Genomic DNA, 20,417 nt, shown 5'->3' with positions numbered 1-20,417 from the left:
CACGGATGTTTTGTGTTTAGTTCAGTGTACTAAGAGAGTGGAGTGTCCTAGATCCATGTTTTTCTTTCCCAACTGTGTTTCACAGAGCCCAGTAATTCCAGACGGCTCCCCTGGGGCACTTTGGGGCTACCAAGGGATACCTAGTAGGCACTGCTCCTGGCATTCTGCCCCTGCTTCAAAGATAGCACTTGGCATTACTATTCTGTTGCTTGTTTGAAACCCAAGTGCCTGAATAACTATTGGAAAATCAACCACAGGGAAAAAAAATATAGATGTGACATCCTTTCTTCAATTTTATTTTTTTCATGCTCAAGAAGAGAACGGAACACTGTTTGATGGGCCAAAACAGTATAAACTCCCAACTATACCCAAGAAAGATCCAAGGATATGATCTTTCCCTTTAACCACTGTTAAACGTAGGGTAGCAAGCATTTTTTCACTAAAAGAAAAAGAAGTCATTTTTACTGAAGTTCAGAAAATGCCACTCCCACTATATGTCTGTGTTCATGCATGGTACTACTTTATGAATGAAACATATATTCTTTTAAAAAGATTAGAGGCAAACGGATGATCTTGTATACAAAGGGACGGATGAAAGAGTTAGGGTAGAATGAGCAAGCACTGAGTGTACGCCAAGGGAAATGCCAAGGGAAATACCCCTTTGATGTATTATACAATACACTGGTTCTCCTTGGCCTCAGCACATAATATGGAGTGAGTGCTATGCAAAGTCTTGGGATCTTAAATATTAATCACATTATTCTGGGTTAGAAAAGATAATATTATACATTATGGCCTAGAAATGACTAAAATCTATGGGGATTCTTTCTGTTCTTGTTTATTCACTTGAAAGAATTAATTTTATAATTAGAGAAAGTAAATGAGTCATTGCTGGCTTCATGGGGCACTTCCCATTTCAAGTTTCAGCCAAGGAGTCCAAAACCCAACCTAAGTTCAATTCCAACATTCAGTTTTGTGTTAGACACATACTGTACACTAAGATCCATAACCAGCCTAATAAAAATTGTAAAGTTGACCAAGGCACTTTATCCCTTCCATGACTTTGCATTCTAAAGAGGAGACTAGAAATGGTCAAAAGCAATTATAGTACAACATAATCACAAGTGGCAGAGAAAGGAAACAAATGCTTTGGAATTAAGAGGGAGGAAGAATATCTTATTAGGAACACTGATCAAATTTTATGAAAGAGGTGGCATTTAAGGTTTATGTTCGAGGCCAAATGACTTAAGCTTTTCACTCACTAGTTAAAGGTAACCTCAGGCAGGTCACCACCTTCTCTAGAACTCAATTTCCACATCTTTTACATGAAAGGGTAGAATCGGAATATTCCCAATATCCTTTTGGTTCTGATTTAATGATTCTATGATTGTTCCTATGAAAAGCAGACAGATGCTATCAGCCACAGCTCTTCTACGTCTCCAAATGTCACATACACGGTGCATGAACCACTCAACCAAATGACAGGATGAATAAGCCTCCCCAGGATCTGAACAGAAGAGGTAAGGCGTCAAAAATCAAACTCTTAGTGAGTATGGTAACTGAAACCCAGGCATGGAGAAAATGCAAACAGTGTTTAATGCTGGCATGTACCAAGAGACCTGCAGGAATGATCAAGGTGTTCTGAGAAGCAAGGGTCCTATTTATAGGATGAAAGTCTTAGAAGACTCACTTGGCAGGAATGATACTAATTACATAGTGATAACAGACATGAGAAAGAAGTGGGGTGCAAAAGAAGCATAGGAAACAAAGAAAAACTGTCAAATTTTTTCTTTGCAGAGAAAAGAATGTGCAGAGATGTAACAAATAACTAGATATATTGGCTATTCCAAGTTTAAAACACACACACACACACACGCATACACACCCTTTCTTTTTTCTTTTCTCCTCCAATGAATTTCACTTGGGGTTTTTATATTCTTTAATTCTTGAAAATATTGTACAATACCTCATGAAGCGAGAACACTAAGGTTGGTTTAAGGTGATGGGAAAGGTATTGCTGATAGATACACACAGAGTATAAAGAAGTTTTCTTTTTAGGCAGAATACAAATAAACTAGCAGATAACTTTAGAGGAAGACTGAGATTTCAACATTCACTTTTTTTCTTTGCTACATCTGTGTTAGTTCTTCCCATCATCTTCTGTATCTTAGCTATTCCTATCACGTACAGGTTAAATCTTCTTTTTGCATTGAAGACTATACGTTTGTGTCTGATAAGCCTCTGATATGCAAGCAAGACTTGGGATTTGTCATGAACTGCAGATGGGTGTTCTAACTCTGAGACAAGGTGATGGATAGCTAACCTGCCCTTCTTTTGGCAATGGACCCATATTCTTTTGGCCCTGCCTCATTTATCAGAGGGCAGGTGTAGGGCTCCTTTGATAGAGAGTACGAATGAGCTGGGATAATACCCAGGAGCAGGCTCTCTCTGTTTTCTAGTAAAGATTTTCTAGACTGACATATGATGAGATTACTGTTATAGACCTATCTAAAGAAAGCCACTGTCATGTATAGCAGGCTTGCAGGAAAAGAGCCAGCCAATGAATGATCATCAGTTTAAACTATAAATAAGGGCCTGCTTTACTCTGGACTCTGATCCAAGTAATGCCCCTAACAGGCTGCCTGCAAAGCCAGGGTGTGATGCCTGCTGTTTGAGACAGGATGATCAAAGAACTGCTCTTGTCCTCACAAACAGCTAAAAATAGCAGCACGACCAGGAAGGCAAAACAGGTTCCTGGGAACATACAGAGTTGCACTGATGTCAGTTTAATTCCAGTTGTTCCCACTGTTGTGAAAAGCAAAGGGAACTATCTGCTACAAAAGATGTTAACTTGTTAGATAGCACCCTGGAGACCTGGAAGAATTAATACAATCCTTTAAAGGAGCCTGCCCTTTTCACTGGAGGATAGGAGAAATCTTAGGAGAATTGAAATGAACTTGAGTGCCTTTGTCCTGCATAATTAAAAGAGCCTAATACTTCTTCCTTTCTTCTTCTTCTTCTTTTTTTAATACATAAACTCTCATTGATTGGGAAAACATATTCACACTCTAAAATGTCTGCAGCTCCTATCTCTTTGGTTCAAATATGTCCCTTTCTGGGGAAGTACATATTTCATGGTGATAAATTCACCTCATAAGTAGAAAAACTGTACACAAATATACTGCTGTGTCAACTTTATTGATTTTTGCACCATTGTAAAGACCTTCATCGTCCTCCAATATATCTTAAATCTATCAGCATCTCAGAAAGTGACCCTGAAGGCCTCATTTATCTGTAGAGGAAAAGATCCCTTCGTTTAGGTTCACTCATAAACATTGTGATTTAAACGGCTTGCGACCCCCTCGGCTTCTGGAAAGTAACAGGCTCATAGTCACAAAGAATGATTTTTTTTTTCTGGAACTAGGGTCTGCCAAGTCTTAATTAAGATCAGCTGAATACCCATGGCCAAATGCCCTTTTAAAAGTCCTCCAAATAATGATCAATTAATTATGCAGCCTGATTAATATGGTATATTAAGTTGTGTGAATTCAATTGCAGGGCCCTTTACAGTCTTTGTCCATAGCTTCCCTTCAGCCTCTAGAACTACATCTGGACTTGAGAGTCTTGCTTTCGAGTTCAATTCCTCAAATCATTTGAGTTTTCAGTCTCACCCTATATTCTGCAGGTACAGAAGAGCTTATAATCACAGTCAATATCTGACCTCTTCTTTATCATGCTCCTCTCTAACAGCATCACTGAAACAGAGACTACCACTGGTTTGAATGATTCTAAAATTTCTTCCAGTTGTAAATGCCTTTGTCCATGCTTCTATCACTTTAAAGATAGAGAAAGTATAAATGGCTCACGCAAACTCTCCTGCTAGGTGGAGGCAAGCTTCAAGGCAGATATTTAGACCCCTAAAAATCTTTTTTTAATTTTTTAAAAAAAATTTTTGACAGATAGAGTTATAGACAGTGAGAGAGAGAGAGAGAAAGGTCTTCCTTCCGTTGGTTCACTCCCCAAATGGCCGCTATGGCGGGTGCTGTGCTGATCTGAAGCCAGGAGCCAGGTGCTTCCTCCTGGTCTCCCACGTGGGTGCAGGGGCCCAAGCACTTGGGCCATCCACCACTGCCCTCCAGGCCACAGCAGAGAGCTGGACTGGAAAAGGAGCAACCAGGACTAGAACCCGGCGCCCATATGGAATGCTGGCGCCGCAGGCAGAGGATTAACCAAGTGAGCCATGGCGCCAGTCCCTAGACCCCTAAATCTTAATCCAGGGATCTTTCAAATATATAAGTCATACGGAATTTACCACCAGAAGACAGGATTCCTGAGTGTGGGGTACTTGTTTCTCCTTGTATCCTAAGGTGCAATGCATATCACCTAGCAAGCATTTTGTTGATTGCTCCATTCAATTTACTAAAAATGTGAAGCAGAGTAAAAAAACAAAACAAAACAAAACAAAAAAAAGAACAGAAATTACAAGAATTGACTCAAAGCCAACCAATAACTGAACCTCATTATAAAAATAAAGGGTATACGTTCAATTCCTCAATTTGAGTCTGAATATAGCAGATCACAACCGTTTAGATGTAATTACTGCTGACACACCAACAAGTGGCAGGTAAGCAAAAGACAGGAATGTTGAGGATACAGCTCTAAATATGTGAATTTGATGTCACTGTGTTGTGCTGTCAAACACATGAGGCTTTACAAAATTAAACTAGTTAAAATTAAATGAAATTTAAAATTCAGTGACTCAGTTACACTAGGCATATTTCAAATACTCCACAGAAACAATTGTTAGCGTCTAGAGTACTGGACAGCTTAGAGAAACATTTCTATCATCACAGAAAGTTCCACTGGACACTACTATATAATCACTACTCTTCCTTCCAATAATTATATGAAGCAGGAGAAATAGGGAGATAAGAAAGGAGAATACAGTGAAAAGAAATTACTGATTAAGGCTTTGCTACCCTGTGCTAAGCACTTGAAGTGTCTAATTTCATATAATCCTTACAACTTTCCTCATGAGGTAGGTACTATAATTATCCCCATTTAAATTTGATGACACTGTGCTTGTGAGATAAGTAAATCACTGCACTTGTACATGTGGTAATTGGCTTAGCTGGGCTTTAACTCAAGTCATCTAACTGCAGAGTCTATGCTCAACTGTCAAGTTATGCTGCTTCTGCTAAATAACCTGAAATGCTTGGAGACACAGGGAACGTTATACTTTACATCACTGGTTCTTAACCCTTAACATATCAGAGGCATCTGGGGAGCTTTCTCAAGATACAGCTACCTGAGCAACAGGGATAGGACCAGGGCTGGCATCTTTGGGGACCACCTAGTGACTCCTACATGCAGTCAGAGTTGAGGATCATAGCTTGAAAGACACTATTATCCACCTGCTACAGTCTGGGTGTATAAAATGCAGAATATAATCAAGGTCATTAACAGTAAGTACCTAATGACAAATCTAAGATGAGAATCTAGGTGTCAGTGTTAACTTCATAACAGTATATGGCATAGGAGAAATTAATGAGCAGAGCTTTTGTAGTTCCTAATGGATAATGTTAGTTAATACAACTCATATGCTGCTTAGAAATTACATGTCAAAATTCAGAATTTGATAAATTCAAGTTTATAAAAATAAACATATGGATATGTTGCCAAACTCCTCCTGAGACAAATGTGTTTCCCATTTAAAAGCAAACATTTTCTTCCTGAGAAAATCACATCTCCTACGAGTACATAGGACTGCTTATGCATGTAGTATGACACAATGGAAAAAGTATGACTGTCAACCTAAACACTTGATAAACATTTGATTTCAATTTTAGTCTTGATCTTGCCTATAACTGCAATGGGAGCAAACCATTTCCCTTATCAGAATTCCATTTTTCTCATCAGTAATAAAACAGAAGTATTCTATGTGATGAACTCTAAGGCTCTTTGCAGCCAAGACCCACGTTCAGGAGGGAGTAATCTCTTCAGTGTTTGCAAGGCACTCATTTCTGCCAAAAACAGTGCCTCCATTCTGACATGAATTAACTCAAATTCCAAGTAGGTTATTCCCTCTATGCCAAGGGAAAACAGCAGCATCAGATGAAAACCCACCTTTCTTCTGAGGTGTCAAGGTTGACTCTGGTTCTGTTGACTGATTCACCAGAGTCCCTAAAGAGGGTCAGTGGCATCCACTCAGTGAAACGCATTCTCTGCAGCTGCCTCTCTGAGAGGACCATGGTGTACCTACCTGCACAGCTGCTGGCCTGGAAGTCATGAGTGTCAGACATTTGACCACCTTAGCATCCATCAACTTTCTTTACATCTCTACTCCCAGCTTAACTGTAATGCATTTTACATAGCTAGGAAAGTTAGCCAACCAAGGCAGGAGTCACCTCATGAAACAGCATGCTGAACATACAGTACTTACCTTACGCTTGTTGGTAGGACACACATACAGATAGCTCAAAATTGTTTTCAAACCAACTTTATCATTTAGCTTCTCATAGGTGGTCCCATAATCAGTTGACCTATAATTCAAAAGAGGCATTAATGAGGACAGAAGTATACGTCATGGTTGTCAGTACAATGCATGTTTTTCATAGTAGAATGACTCTCAGGAGGATTCTAAATGATTCATGTGGTATATAATGATGCTTAATTATGTACACAGTAGCATCATGTGAGTGGTTAACATTTGCATTTAAATTGAATTGGTAAAAATTAAAACTCCATCTCTCTACTGCCTCTTAATGTATACACATTGCTAAAGGAAATTGTTAATTTTAAAAGACTAAGAAATGAGAATGTTCTCTGAATTAATGAAAGAAATAAAGAGCTTTTAGTGAGATTTGACATTTCCAAACTTTTGCCTTATTTTTGGCACAGCAGAAAAGCAGGTTCTTTTGATTTATCTACAAATTGTGTTTTCTTTCATGAGTCATAGAATATATGGTGGGTCACTCTCCTCAAAGGTCATTCAGTCTTGTCCTATTATTTAAGAGCAAGAAAATGTCTTAATAATAAGTGAAATTTCACAACCTTACTTGATGCCCTTTTCTGTGTTAAGCAACCTAGAATTGGGAGGCATTGCTTCTTGACACAGACTCTTTGTTACAGATTATCTCATTTTTAATTATACATTGGTCAATATGTTATAAATTCAGATTGAATAAATCAGCTTCTCTATGAAGGTCCAATTGTATAATTTTAATCTTATTAGATCATCATGACAACCATGTATAGTAGTACACTTTATCTGTATTTCAGGAAAGTGGTCTCAAAAACTAAAGTGACACACTGAAGGGAAATAGCCTAATAAATGGGCCACTTAAGGCCAAGGAGAATTTGAATCCAGGTATCCTGGGACTAAATTCGATACTGCTTTCATTATACCTCGGGTCTTATTCTTTCAACTGAAACAGGATAGATATAAAATTCCTTCTCAGGCCCTTCAGAGGAGATTCCCAGTGAAATCCATTCAATCGTTCACATTTGTGGAGCACCTAAAATGTACTAGACACTATGATAAGTCCCAGGATACAACATTCAGGTCCTCTTCCCAAGTATTTAACTGCTTTGTTTGAGAGACAGAAATGTAAACAAATTATAATGATGTATTAAGTGCAATGATAGAGAAATGGATTAATGTTCAGAAGATAAAGTTGTTTTAAGTAGAAAAATACAAAAATGTGATTATTTTAATTCATTATTGATAAAAGTCACAAATTCCTACAGGCCATAATGACTAAAGAGAAGATGTGTTAACAATCTCATTACCCTCTGGTAATAGTCTTCCTGAACCAGGTCCTGGAGTAAGAAAACTCTAGAAAAATGATCCCAGAAGTAAAGATTGATTCTGACTGGGGATTCAAAACATCGTTCTCATAAAATTTATATACAGATGGTAAATATGAAATAATCAATTCTTTAATAAGTTTAAATGACATTTCAAATCATTATGGAATGGGGCATTATGATAAACTTCTTCACACACACACAAAAAAAACTATAACCCTAAAAGTGAGTAGGAGTTTAGAAAAGGGAAGTAGGAAGAATGCTATAGACTAGAGGGTGTGGAAATACACAACTGGCAACAACACAATCAAACAAACCTGGGCTCCTTGCTGAGAAAATTTGAAAAGCATTCCAAAGGAGACTTTTTCATGAGCCACCCACAAAAACTCTTAAAATCTTCCTTCTATATACATCTTCTTCTTTCCAAATTCACTGCTGATGTGAGATTTCTGGCTATTCCTCTACTCACCCAGTCTATTCTTGGTGTTTGGCCCTTATCCTCACTCACCCTAGTCTTCCAAGGTCAACATTCTCTTTCTATAATAACTTGATTGTCCCCAAAATTCCACTAGTCTTTTTTCTGCCTCCCTTTATTGCGCAGGTTTTTGTATGCACTTCTCTTAACCATAATCACAAGTTCAAAGCCAAACAAATAGGTGCCAGTACTGTGGTGCAACAAGTAAAGCAGCTGCCTGCAGTGCCGGCATCACATATGGCCACCAGTTCGAGTCTCAGCTGCTCCACTTCTGATCCAGTTCTCTGCTGTGTTCTGGGAAAGCAGTAGAAGATGGCCCAAGTCCTTGGGCCACTGCACCTGCATGGGAGACCCGGAAGAAACTCCTGGCTCCTGACTTCGGATTGGCGCAGTTCTGGCCGTTGCGGCCATCTGGGGAATGAACCAGTGGGTGAAGATGAAAGACCTCTCTCTCTGTCTCTACCTCTCTGTAACTCTGCCTTTCAAATAAATAAATAAATCTTTAGGAAAAAAAGATGCAAAGTCCACCTAGGGGTCAGTGAGAGGAAGATAAAAAGGAAGATAAAAAGCAAATACTATTATGCTCAACAGGCTAATCCTCCGCCTTGCGGCGCCGGCACACCGGGTTCTAGTCCCGGTCGGGGCACCGATCCTGTCCCGGTTGCCCCTCTTCCAGGCCAGCTCTCTGCTGTGGCCAGGGAGTGCAGTGGAGGATGGCCCAAGTCCTTGGGCCCTGCACCCCATGGGAGACCAGGAGAAGCACCTGGCTCCTGCCATCGGATCAGCACGGTGCGCCGGCCGCAGCGCGCTACCGCGGCGGCCATTAGAGGGTGAACCAATGGCAAAGGAAGACCTTTCTCTCTGTCTCTCTCTCTCTCTCACTGTCCACTCTGCCTGTCAAAAAAAAAAAAAAAATTTGCTTAGTGCAAGGTGGGAATCAATAGGACTTCATTAGATATGAGAGAGCAGTTAAATTTTCCTAATGGAATATTGGGAAAGCAGCCTTGAGATGTAGGAACCAATCTATAGAAGGTATGATCATGAGTTTCTTAAAATTTCAACTAATGTTGACCCCTGAGCTACTCAATGAACACATTTACTTTTCAAAAATACTCTACAAAAGCAAATGAGGATTATTCTATAAGTGTTCTATAAGGAATCATAATCATTTGCATATTTGTGTGTATGCATGTGTGTGTACATTTAATTCTAATTCCAATATGACAAGATACAATATATCAACTGGTTTGCATTTACATATGCAACCATTTTCTCAGAGAATTCACACTATGTTATTATAACAGTGTTTGCCCACTAATACTGGTGCCTCAAGTTATCTGTGATTGTGTGTAGGTGACATCTTGCTTGTTTGTACTAAACTCTATAAAAGTTTCGTTTTGATTTCACAAAGCTCAAAACTAAAATATAGTTTGTAAATTCTCAATTCCAGCAGATCTTCATATTTAAACATAATGGCTTTATAATAAGCAATTGATAAAGAAAAAGTGTTTTCATGCATTCAAATGGTACAGATTAGCAACTGTCTAAGGTTGTCCCACAGAACTTGACTCTGACAAAATACTGACAGATGTCATGGTCTTGTGGTGTACAGGAGAGAAGAAAGTTCTCCAAGTAGCTGCTCCTATTAGCCTCATTGTCATGGCCTCTCTAGCAGGCACCTCTCCAATATTTTCGGAATCCAGCTTTCAAAAGAACAAGGGCTGAGGTCCTGAAGAAACTTGCTCCACTGTCCAGACTAGCACCTGTGCCGTCTAAGTCAGTCAGCCTGTACCCAACTCAGGGAGATAGTGACTTCAAGGTGGCATAGAACTCCAGAAGACAATGCCTTGGACTTATCTGCAAACCACAATTCACAGCAAACAGACACAGCCAGTTATTTCTATATGGCTAGTTGTGAGAGTCGCTGTCTCCCACAATGTAGGTTATGAAAGAACAGTGGAGGCTGACAGGCTGAGTAGCAGGCTGAAAGGAGAAACAACGTAACCATCGCTAAATACTTTAAGTATTGTCTCTAGGTTTAGAAGAGAGGAATATTTTCTAAGATCAAAAATATTGGGAAATTCTCCATTAGATATAATTTAATTTCCTTTACTTTAAAACATTTCACAAATTGTACTTTTCTAATATATTACTTAAGCTGTGAATTCCATGTGGCATTTTTTAAAAACAAGTTTGATTATAGAATCCATTGTTGAGGGCTAACTAATGAGATTAGTGTTCTGAGTGTCACACTTTGGAAATACTATATCAGAGGAAAAAAAAAAAACAAAATAGCTAAATGAAAACACTGATCCTGGCTTCACAAGAAAGCAGTAAAAACAAAAAGTTAAAATGGATGAAATTCACAGACAAAAATGTCAGCGTATGTTAGACATAAAGTGACTACTGTTGTAAAAACTAAAAAAATGTAAGGAAGGATTGGGGCCAGCGCTGTGGTGTAGCAGGTAAAGTTGCCGCCTGCAGTGCCAGCATTCCATATGTGTGTTGGTTTATGTCCTGGCTGCTCCTCTTCTGATCCAGCTCTCTGTTAATGGCCTGGGAAGGCAGTGGAAGATGGTCCAAGTGCTTGGGCCACCTGCACCCATGTGGAAGACCTGGAAGAAGCTCCTGGCTCCTGGCTTCGGCCTGGTGCAGCTCTGGTCATTGCAGACATTTAGAGTGAACCAGAGGATGGAAAATCTCTCTCTGTCTTTCTCTCTCTGCCTTTCAAATAAATAAAACAAATCTTAATAAAAGGAAGGGCTCTTAAAATATGTATAACATGTAGTCATATTTAGTGATATAGTATGTTGTCTTGATTTGTCAACTTTTTAAAATACTACAAAGCAAGTTTTTTTATTTTCATTCTTTGCTTACAGATTACTTGCAGATGAAAACTAAACTTCTATCAACACTTACATTGTGCTAGAAGAAGCTGAAAGCATAAAAATTAAGCATTCCAGGAAAATAAATATGTAACTGACTAAATCAAGGCTTCCCCCCTCTTGCTTTGGATTTTTAATCCTTCCTCTACCCTTATTTATACCTTAAACAATGACTTTTAGAACATTCCAAAGCATCTATTTGCTATTTACATGAAGCTGAACTAGGCTGCCTGGGGAGGTGGAGAAATCACATTTGAGGCACCCTACCTGCCTTCCTAGAGCTTATGATCTCTCAGAGATGGCAAACTCCCATTACATCCAAACAAGGGATTAATACAGGATATGACTACTTTCTATAAAGAGTTGCAGAAATAAAATGTGTGATTAGATTTCTTCTACTATAATTGTACACTATCAAGTGAGATACTAAATAAGCACAGGATACACTGTAAACTCAATTCATAAAAGTGCTTAGAACAATAATGGACTTATAGTAAGCAACCTATAAAGATTTTCTTGATTTTTTTTGTATTCTTTGCCAAACACTTATTAAAATTCATAACAGGAATCCTCAAGGAAAATACCAGTTGCTAAAGATTTCCTTGATCTCATTTGATAAGAAGAGAAGCCATTCATGAAGCTATTATGTTTTCAAATGTATCTGTGTTAGTCTACTGTGTGTAGAAGGATATGTGCCACTCACTGCACATGCGATTCAGATCACAGAGTTAATGGTAAGAACTGAAATATGAAAAATTCTGCACTATGCTTCCATAATAATTGTGTCAGAATTCTGTTGCTGAATAGACTATTATGTTTAAGAAATCTAAGAGATAGGACAATAAAAAATGTACATTGATAGGGTGTTTACAGAGTGATCCATTTTTCAAATACAAAATCCTATGAGACAGACACTGACATTGATCACATATTACAAATAAGGAAGACCCAACAGTCTAACAAATTTACTGAAGGCCAAAGTACTTAGAAGGTGCCTGGTCCACCAGGAGCCACCACAGGACCTGTATCCTTAACCCTTTGCTGCACTGCTTTGATCAAAAGAAACCAAAAGTAATTCACAGGCAAAAAAGGAGTTGTATTTAGAAAACCTAGCTTTGAATATTTAGTAAAAGGAACCTGAACTGAAACTGTTTGAAGTTCTACGTAGTACAGACCAAAATCTGGCTTTCTTCAAACGTACTAGCAAGATAGAGAATCAATTCTCAGGTACCCTCACAGGGCTCTAGGAGACCAAGAAGGCAATCTCACCTGGTCTGCTTGGCTGCTGGGAAGACAGAAATACTGACAAAGCAGCATCAACCTGTACATGTACACCTCATTAAGATCAGTGTATGCCTCAGCCTAATAGGAAAGGCACGTTCTCTTTGTAAAGAGCAATTCAGTAATTTATGTGAAAGGCAAAGCTATAGAAAGAGAGACAGAGGTCTCCTTTTTCAGCTGGTTCACTCCCCACATGGCTGCAATAGCCACGTCTGGGCCAGATTGAAGCTGGCAGCCTGGAAATCCATCCTCGCTATTCCACGTGGGTGGCAGGGGTTTCCGTTTCTCTCTCCTTCTCTCTCTCTCTCTCTCCTCTGTCTCTACCTCCCTTCCCCTACCTCTTCTCCCTCCCAGAATGTGGTCTGTCTTGATGAATGGATAAATGTTCCACGTACATTTGAAAAGAATGTGTAACCTATGCCTTGGATGACACAGGCTAGAGAGGGACCTTTTATTCAGTTCATTGATGGTGCTGCCAAGTTCACACTGTCCATTTGTGATAGAAGGGTGTTAAAGTCTTTAAACATAATAGTGATTCATGTATCTCTCCTTGCATTTACATCAGTTTTTGTCTCATGGAGTTTGACAAACTGTCATCTGGTCTACCCACATGAAAGACTGTCACGTCTTCTAACTCACTTGTCAGTATGTAGTAGTCTTCTTTATATCTGATAGTTTTCCTTCCTCTGAAATTTGTTCTGAGATTAATATCCTCCTCTATATTGATTACTGTTGTCATGTCTTATCTTTCTCTATCAATTTATTCTTTATATATCTCTATCTATAAATGTCTTTACACTTGAAGTGGGTTTCCTATAGACAACAAATCGTTGAGTCTTATTTTTTATATACCCTAATGATATTTGTGTAAGTTGGTTTTTTAGAATGTTGACATTTAAAGTAACTCTTTTGTTTAATTTTTTTTTGACAGGCAGAGTGGACAATGAGAGAGAGAAAGAAAGAGAGAAAGGTCTTCCTTTACTGTTGGTTCACCCTCTAATGGCGGCTGCGGCTGGTGCGCTGTGGCCGGCGCACTGCTCTGATCCTAAGGCAGGAGCCAGGTGCTTCCTCCTGGTCTCCCATGGGGTGCAGGGCCCAACGACTTGGGCCATCCTCCACTGCACTCCCGGGCCATAGCAGAGAGCTGGACTGGAAGAGGGGCAACAGGAACAGAATCCGGTGCCCTGACTGGGACTAGAACCCGGTGTACCGGTGCCACAGGTGGAGGATTAGCCTATTGAGCCGCAGCGCTGGCCTTTTGTTTAACTTTTATTTGTTCTACAAGTTTCATGTATTTCATATATACAGATTTAGTAACGTAATGATACTTCCCATCCTACCTCCCTTCCACCCGCACTCTAACACTTCTTCTTTCCTCTCTTATTCCCACTCTTAATTTTACAAAGATCTGGCCAGCGCCGTGGCTTAACAGGCTAATCCTCCACCTTGCGGCACAGGCACACCGGGTTCTAGTCCTGGTTGGGGCGCCGGATTCTATCCTGGTTGCCCCTCTTCCAGGCCAGCTCTCTGCTATGGCCCAGGAAGGCAGTGGAGGATGGCCCAAGTGCTTGGGCCCTGCACCTGCATGGGAGACCAGGAGAAGTACCTGGCTCCTGGCTTCGGATCAGCGAGATGCGCTGGCCGCAGCGGCCATTGGAGGGTGAACCAACGGCAAAAAGGAAGACTTTTCTCTCTGTCTCTCTCTCTCTCTCACTATCCACTCTGCCTGTCAAAAAAAAAAAAAAATTACAAAGATCTATTTTCAGTTTACTTAATACTTGTAAGGTTAACCCTACACTAAGCAAAGAGTTCAGCAACTAGTATGAAGAAGAAAACACTGTTCCTGAACAGAAGAGACAAGTGTTGTAAACAATCATCAAATATCAACCTGTCCATTTCACTCCAATACATTACATTTTGGATACTCTATTAGTTACCCCAGATCAGGGAAAACATATGGTATCTATCTTTTTGGGATTGGCTTATTTTACTAAGTATAATGGTTTCCAGTTGCATCCATTTTGTTGAAAAAGACAAGATTTCTTTTTTTTTTTTTTTTTTGGAGTCAAACAGTATTCCATAGTATATACCATTCTTGATATAGCTGGATTAGCATCTACCACATTTCATACCATTGTCTATTTGTTGCCCTTGTTCTTTGTTCCTATTTTTCTTTCACATGTTTCCTGTTTTTCTGGTTTTAATTGAACATTACATATGATTCCATTTATTTCCTTTATCCGTTATACTTTTTAAATTATTTTAAAAAGTGCTTGACTTTGAGTCTACAAAATATATTTGCAAACAACCCAACTCCATTTTTAAACAACACTACATCATTTCATGGGTAGTATGTGTATCATTTAATAGAAAATTATTTTTATTTAATTTTTTTCTGTATTTAGAGCCAATCTGGGGGTCAAACCCAGGTATTCTAATATGGAACACATGAGTTTTACTACAAGGTTAAATGCCCACTCCAACAAAACCTTCTTAATTCCTCTCTCCCATCTCATCTATCATTGATGTCATTTGTTTCACTTATATATAAGGATACATAATAATATATTTATGTAAATAAATAGTCTCTATTATTATCTGCCACAAACCAGTATGTGTTACATCAGTTACGAAGAAAAATAAGTGTTTTTGTTGTTTCTCCACTCGTCATCCACAGATATTCATTTCTTTCTGATGATCTGAGTTTCTGACCTATATAATTCCCTTCTCTCTGAAGAATTTCTTTTCATATGTCCTTCAAGTCAGATCTGGCAATAAATATCCTAAGTTTTAACTGTCTGAGAAAGTCCTTATTTCTCCTCACTTTTAAAGGATAATTTTGTAGGATAGAGAATTCTAGAATTCTCATACCTTACATATTTTACTATCTTCTTGCCTGTATGGTTCTGAGGAGACATTTGATATAATTATTATTTTTTTTCTCCATAGACAACATGGTCCCCCACTGGCTTTTTTCAAGATTTTTTCTTCATCTTTGATTTTCTGATGTTTGATTATGATTTTGTACATGCAGTTTTTGCTTGTTTGACTTTTATCGTGCTTGGTACGTTCTGGATCTGTGACTTAGTATCCTATATGAATTTGCATAAATGCTCAGTTATCTTTGCTTCTATGTTTCTGTTCCTTTCCTCTTCTGGTATTCCCATTGCCTGTACATTGCATTTATATTGAACTCACAGTTTGTGGATATATAGTTTCTTTTTGCCTTTGTGCAATATTTCCTCCCCCCCTTTTTTAAATTTTTTTGCCAGGCAGAGTTAGACAGTGAGAGAGAGACAGAGAGAAAGGTCTTCCTTCCGTCGGTTCACTCCCCTAATGGCCACTAGGTTGGTGCTGTGCAGATCTGAACCCAGGAGCCAGGTGGTTCTCCTGGTCTCCCATGCGGGTGCTGGGCCCAAGCACTTGAGCCATCCTCCACTGCTTTCCCGGGCCACAGGAGAGAGCTGGACTGGAAAAGGAGCAACCGGGACAGAATCCAGCACCCCATCTGGGACTAGAACCTGAGGTGCCGACGCCACAGGCAGAGGATTAGCCAAGTGAGCCAAGGCGCTGGCTCCTCCTTTCTTTTAAGATTTGGAAGCTTCTGTTGAGATATCCTCCAGCCCACAGATTCTGCCCTTACCACACATAATCTACTAATGAGCATAGCAGAGGAATTCTACATTCTATTAGTGCTCTTTATCTCTAGCATTTCTTCTAAATTCTTTCTTAGAACTTCCCTTTCTCTGCTGTCATCTGTTTTTGCATGCTGTCTATTTAAGCTCATTTAATTAATCATATATAATTATTAATCATATACATGTATATATATATAATTATTGCTCTTGTTATTCCAACAATTCTGCTGAATCGGATTCTGATACTTGTTTAGTTTTTCTCAAACTGTGGTTGGTTGTTCCATTGTTTTGTTTTGGTGGGGGAGCTTTTACTATGCCTAAAAGGGTGATGCAATCTAGTGGGTAAAGCAGAACCATAGTCAATAGGCCTTTTTTTTCCTGAAGGTTTTTATTTAATGAATACAAATTTCATATGTACAGTTTTTAGGGGTATAGTGTTCCTCCCACCATTCCCACCCTCCCACCCCTACTACAATCCCACCTCCTACTCACTCTCCCATTCCATTTTCCATTAAGATTCGTTTTTAATTGACTTTATATACATAAGACCAACTCTATACTAAGTAAAGTTTTCAACTATTGCACCCACACAGATACACAAAGTATAAAGTACAGTTTGAAGACAAGTTTTACTGTTAATTCTCATAGTACACCTCATTAAGGACAGAGTAATGGGGCAAGAAAGCCAGGGGAGCAAACATTCCATAGTTTTATGATGAGGTCTCAGGCTTCAGTGAGCCTGTGCCCCTGGGCTGTGAACCAGGTTAGCTTTTCAGGGTTTTCCCCTGCTTAGGAGGGACAGGCGGCTAGAGGGGGTTGCAATTTCCCTTTCTCCAGGCCAGCTAGGCTCTGATGAATTGCCAGGAGAGTAGACTCCTCTTTACTCATTTAGATAGTTTTTTTTTTTTTTTAAAGATTTATTTATTTATTTGAAAGGCAGAGCTACAGAGAGAAAGAGGGAGGGAGTCTTCAATGCACTGGTTCACTCCCCAAATGGCCACAATGGTTGGAGCTGGGCTGATCTGATGCCAGGAGCCAGAAGCTTCTTCTGGGTCTCCCAGGTGAGTGCAGGGGCCCAAAGACTTGGGTCACCTGCTGCCTTCCCAGGTGCATTAACAGGAATCTGGATGGGAAATGGAGTAGTCGGGACTCAAACTGGCACCCTTATGAGATGCCAGAGCTGCAGGCCAGAGCTTTAACTGATACATCACAGCGGCAGCCAGAGATGGTCTTTTGATAAACAGAATGCTCTAGAGTATTTCTGAATGGTTACTTTCTCCCTTCCTCTGCTGGAAGTACAAGGAGATATTTTTCTGATTCTACTTGTGAGTAGCTGGTAGAATACTGAGAGGTAAAACTCACAAAAATATGAGCTGCCCTCCTCCCTAGGAGTCCTCTAGGCAGGACTGGGTCTGCCTAGAGTTGTAATGCCCAGAGTTGTCCACGGGAGCTTTCAGTAGTTCGTGCTGATTACAGTTCATGTTTTCATGGCTCAGAACTCATTCCTATGGACATCTAGCTTATGTTTCTGCTCTGGTAAATTGTGATTCGTTGCAGTCATTCTATCACTGTGATTCTATTTCTCCAATTTTGGTGGCAGCATTTCCCCTGTGATTTTCTCAGTTTGTTCAGATTTTTACTTGTTATTAGGCAGAATAGGTATTTTTTAAAATTTATTTATTTATTTGAGCAGTCGAGTTAGAGAGAGAGGGAGAGACAGAGATCTTCCTTCTGCTTGTTCACTCCTCAGATGGTCACAATGGCTGGACCTGGACCAATTCAAAGCCAGGAGCCAGAAGCTTCCTCCAGGTCTCCCACATGGCTACAGGGGCCCAACCACTTGGGCCATCCTCAACTGCTTTCCCATGTCACATGCAAAGAGCTGGACTGAAAAAGGAGCAGTCCCCACTGCTCATGAACTGGTGCCCATATGGGACAACACAGTGCTGGCCCCCAACTATTCACATCTATACTCCAAATTGCCAGGACAGTCTCCATATGCAGAGGGTATGGATGTGTGAATATGTCCAACAGACACACTTTGAACCATGGGTAAGCCAACTGATCCTTCAATAGAAATTTAGAAGGTAACCAAATGACCTGTCCTTCTCGTTTACCATCCTAAACCCCGAAGAGTGAAGATGGCCTATTCCAGAGACATAGCACCGTACTGCCAAAGTCACAAAGCAAAGACTTGACCTACAGAAGAAACCCTGGGAAGGGGAAGCATCAGGACATTACTCAAATCACTACGAGAAGCCCTGGAAGTGCAACAGTATTTACCTCTAAATCAAGCAGCTCTAGCATCTGTGCTTTGTTTCCTTCTTAAAATCATTAGGAACTTCTCCTATTGAACTTGGTAGCATAAAAATAGCTTCCCAAGTTAAAGACGTATTGGCTGCCTCACAGACTCTGCTCCTTAATAACTTAGGATGCATGAGGTTAAAGCAGTAAGAATAATTTAGGGTTCGCAAAATGTTTGCGAGTGAGTCGACATTTAAATAACTTCATTATCATTCATTGACAGATTTTTTTAACCTGTCAGTGCAATTGATATTTCTATTACCATGTTATAACAAACCCCTGCACATTTTAAATACAGTCACCGGATTCCATTAGTCTACCCACTGTCAAGAAAATATCTCCAAATCCATTTTTCATAATACCTTGAGAATATAATAGGCAATCTACATCAAACGATGACGTGGAGCTGAAGGAAATTGTCTCCTGCTTTCTAAGGATTCTGCCCTGAAATATGTTTGCCTGTCAGCCTAAATGTATAATTTAAATCTGCTGCTCAGATGTTATGGTGCATCCAGAGCTGAACAAGTTTCCCACAAGTTCACTTGCACACATAGCTAAGAAGGTTAAACATTTGGCTTCAAGGGATTTATGTAAATTTGACAGAAGTATATTTCTACCCTGATGTGTATCACAAAACATATAATATCACTCAAGTGATATTCTATAACATTTTATTTGTTGATATAGGGATAGATATCCAGGTGTTCCTAAGTTGTAAAAGTTCTCAGCTTTCTGGCCTTTCATGCCATTTTTTCTTCTCCCAGTGGTATTTTTGTGCTGTGATTTTGATGTTTCCAGGCATACAGGGCAGCTAAGATAAGAATTCTGAATATATTTCATTGGGCTTGTGTGCATATGGCTCTAAGGAAAAGGTGGCAATACATGACACGGCGTGGCAGCAAATTTTCTGCTATAGGTAAAGTAGTTTATCTATGGTACACACACCAGTAAAGACAGAAGTCACAATTATCTGTGACATGTCTGCTAGTCTATTTTTTCCTCTCTCTCTCTATATATATATATATACACATACACACACATATATATATATATATATATACCAAAAATAAAATTGGCACTGATTCTTAAATCTCATTATCTGCTTAAGAAAGGAAGGTTAAGATAATTTAAGCAGAGGTCTGCTGTTCAGCCTGTAAGGTGCAGGTAAAAGTAGCAGTATCACTCATGAGGCCAGTCCTGTGGCACAGTGGGTTAAGCTGCCGCCTGCAGTGACATCCCATATGGGCGCTGGTTCAAGTCCTGGCTGCTCTACTTCCAATCCAGCTCTCTACTGTGGCCTGGGAAAGCAGCAGAGGATGGCCCAAGTGCTTGGGCCTCTGCACCCACATGGGAGACCTGGAAGAAGCTCCTGGCTCCTGGCTCCTGGCTTCGGATCAGCACAGCTCCAGCCATTGAGGTCAATTGGGGAATGAACAAGCAGATGGAAGACCTCTCTCTCTCTTTCTCTCTCTGCTTCTCCTTCTCTCTCTGTGTAACTCTGAAGTTTAAATAAATAAATAAATCTTTAAAAAAATAAAGAAAGTAGGACACATTTATGCTCACCATTTTACATCTCTCCATACAACAATGGTTGATTCTTATAGTTCACTAGGTGCTCAGTGTTGCTGAATTGAAGACCCTACCTCCAATTTCCCCTCTGTCATCAGAAAAATCTAATTTGAGAAATTTCACATTTGGTTTTGTCATTTCTTCCTGGAGGGCAGCAGAGCAAGAACATGTTACCATTTATAAGATAGAAATGTAAGAGAAATTAGGGATTCACTAAGGAAGAATTCATACAAATATATATGTAAAAGGCAATATATATTAAATTATTAAAAATGTTGTGGAAAGTATAATAAACATTTATCAGCTATATAAGTAAATATAAATTTGGGAAGGAAGAGGCATATAAAATTGTTTCTTTTTTGATACAACCCTAATCCACAGGCACTTCTGCTCCAACATGTAGACCATCCATCACCATACTGAGGAAAAAACTTCCCAGAATGCGTTAGCTTACAC

At 39.5% G+C, this 20,417-nt stretch overlaps 1 protein-coding gene across 4 annotated transcripts in view; it reads right to left on the bottom strand.

Moving 5' to 3' along the window:
* Nucleotides 1-20,417, bottom strand: part of SORCS1 (sortilin related VPS10 domain containing receptor 1) — a 572,961-nt gene that overhangs the window by 262,326 nt on the left and 290,218 nt on the right. For all 4 annotated transcript variants that reach the window (XM_062214029.1, XM_062214026.1, XM_062214027.1 and 1 more), the window contains exon 3: nt 6,443-6,542. In XM_062214029.1, the coding sequence (XP_062070013.1) occupies nt 6,443-6,542 (100 nt within the window). The remainder of the gene's footprint in view (nt 1-6,442; nt 6,543-20,417) is intronic.

The sequence above is a fragment of the Lepus europaeus genome, chromosome 17 (assembly GCF_033115175.1).
Source record: "Lepus europaeus isolate LE1 chromosome 17, mLepTim1.pri, whole genome shotgun sequence".
NCBI lineage: Eukaryota > Metazoa > Chordata > Mammalia > Lagomorpha > Leporidae > Lepus > Lepus europaeus.
The sequence above is the reverse complement of the archived record's forward strand: the minus strand, read 5'-3'. Positions and strand labels throughout refer to the sequence as shown.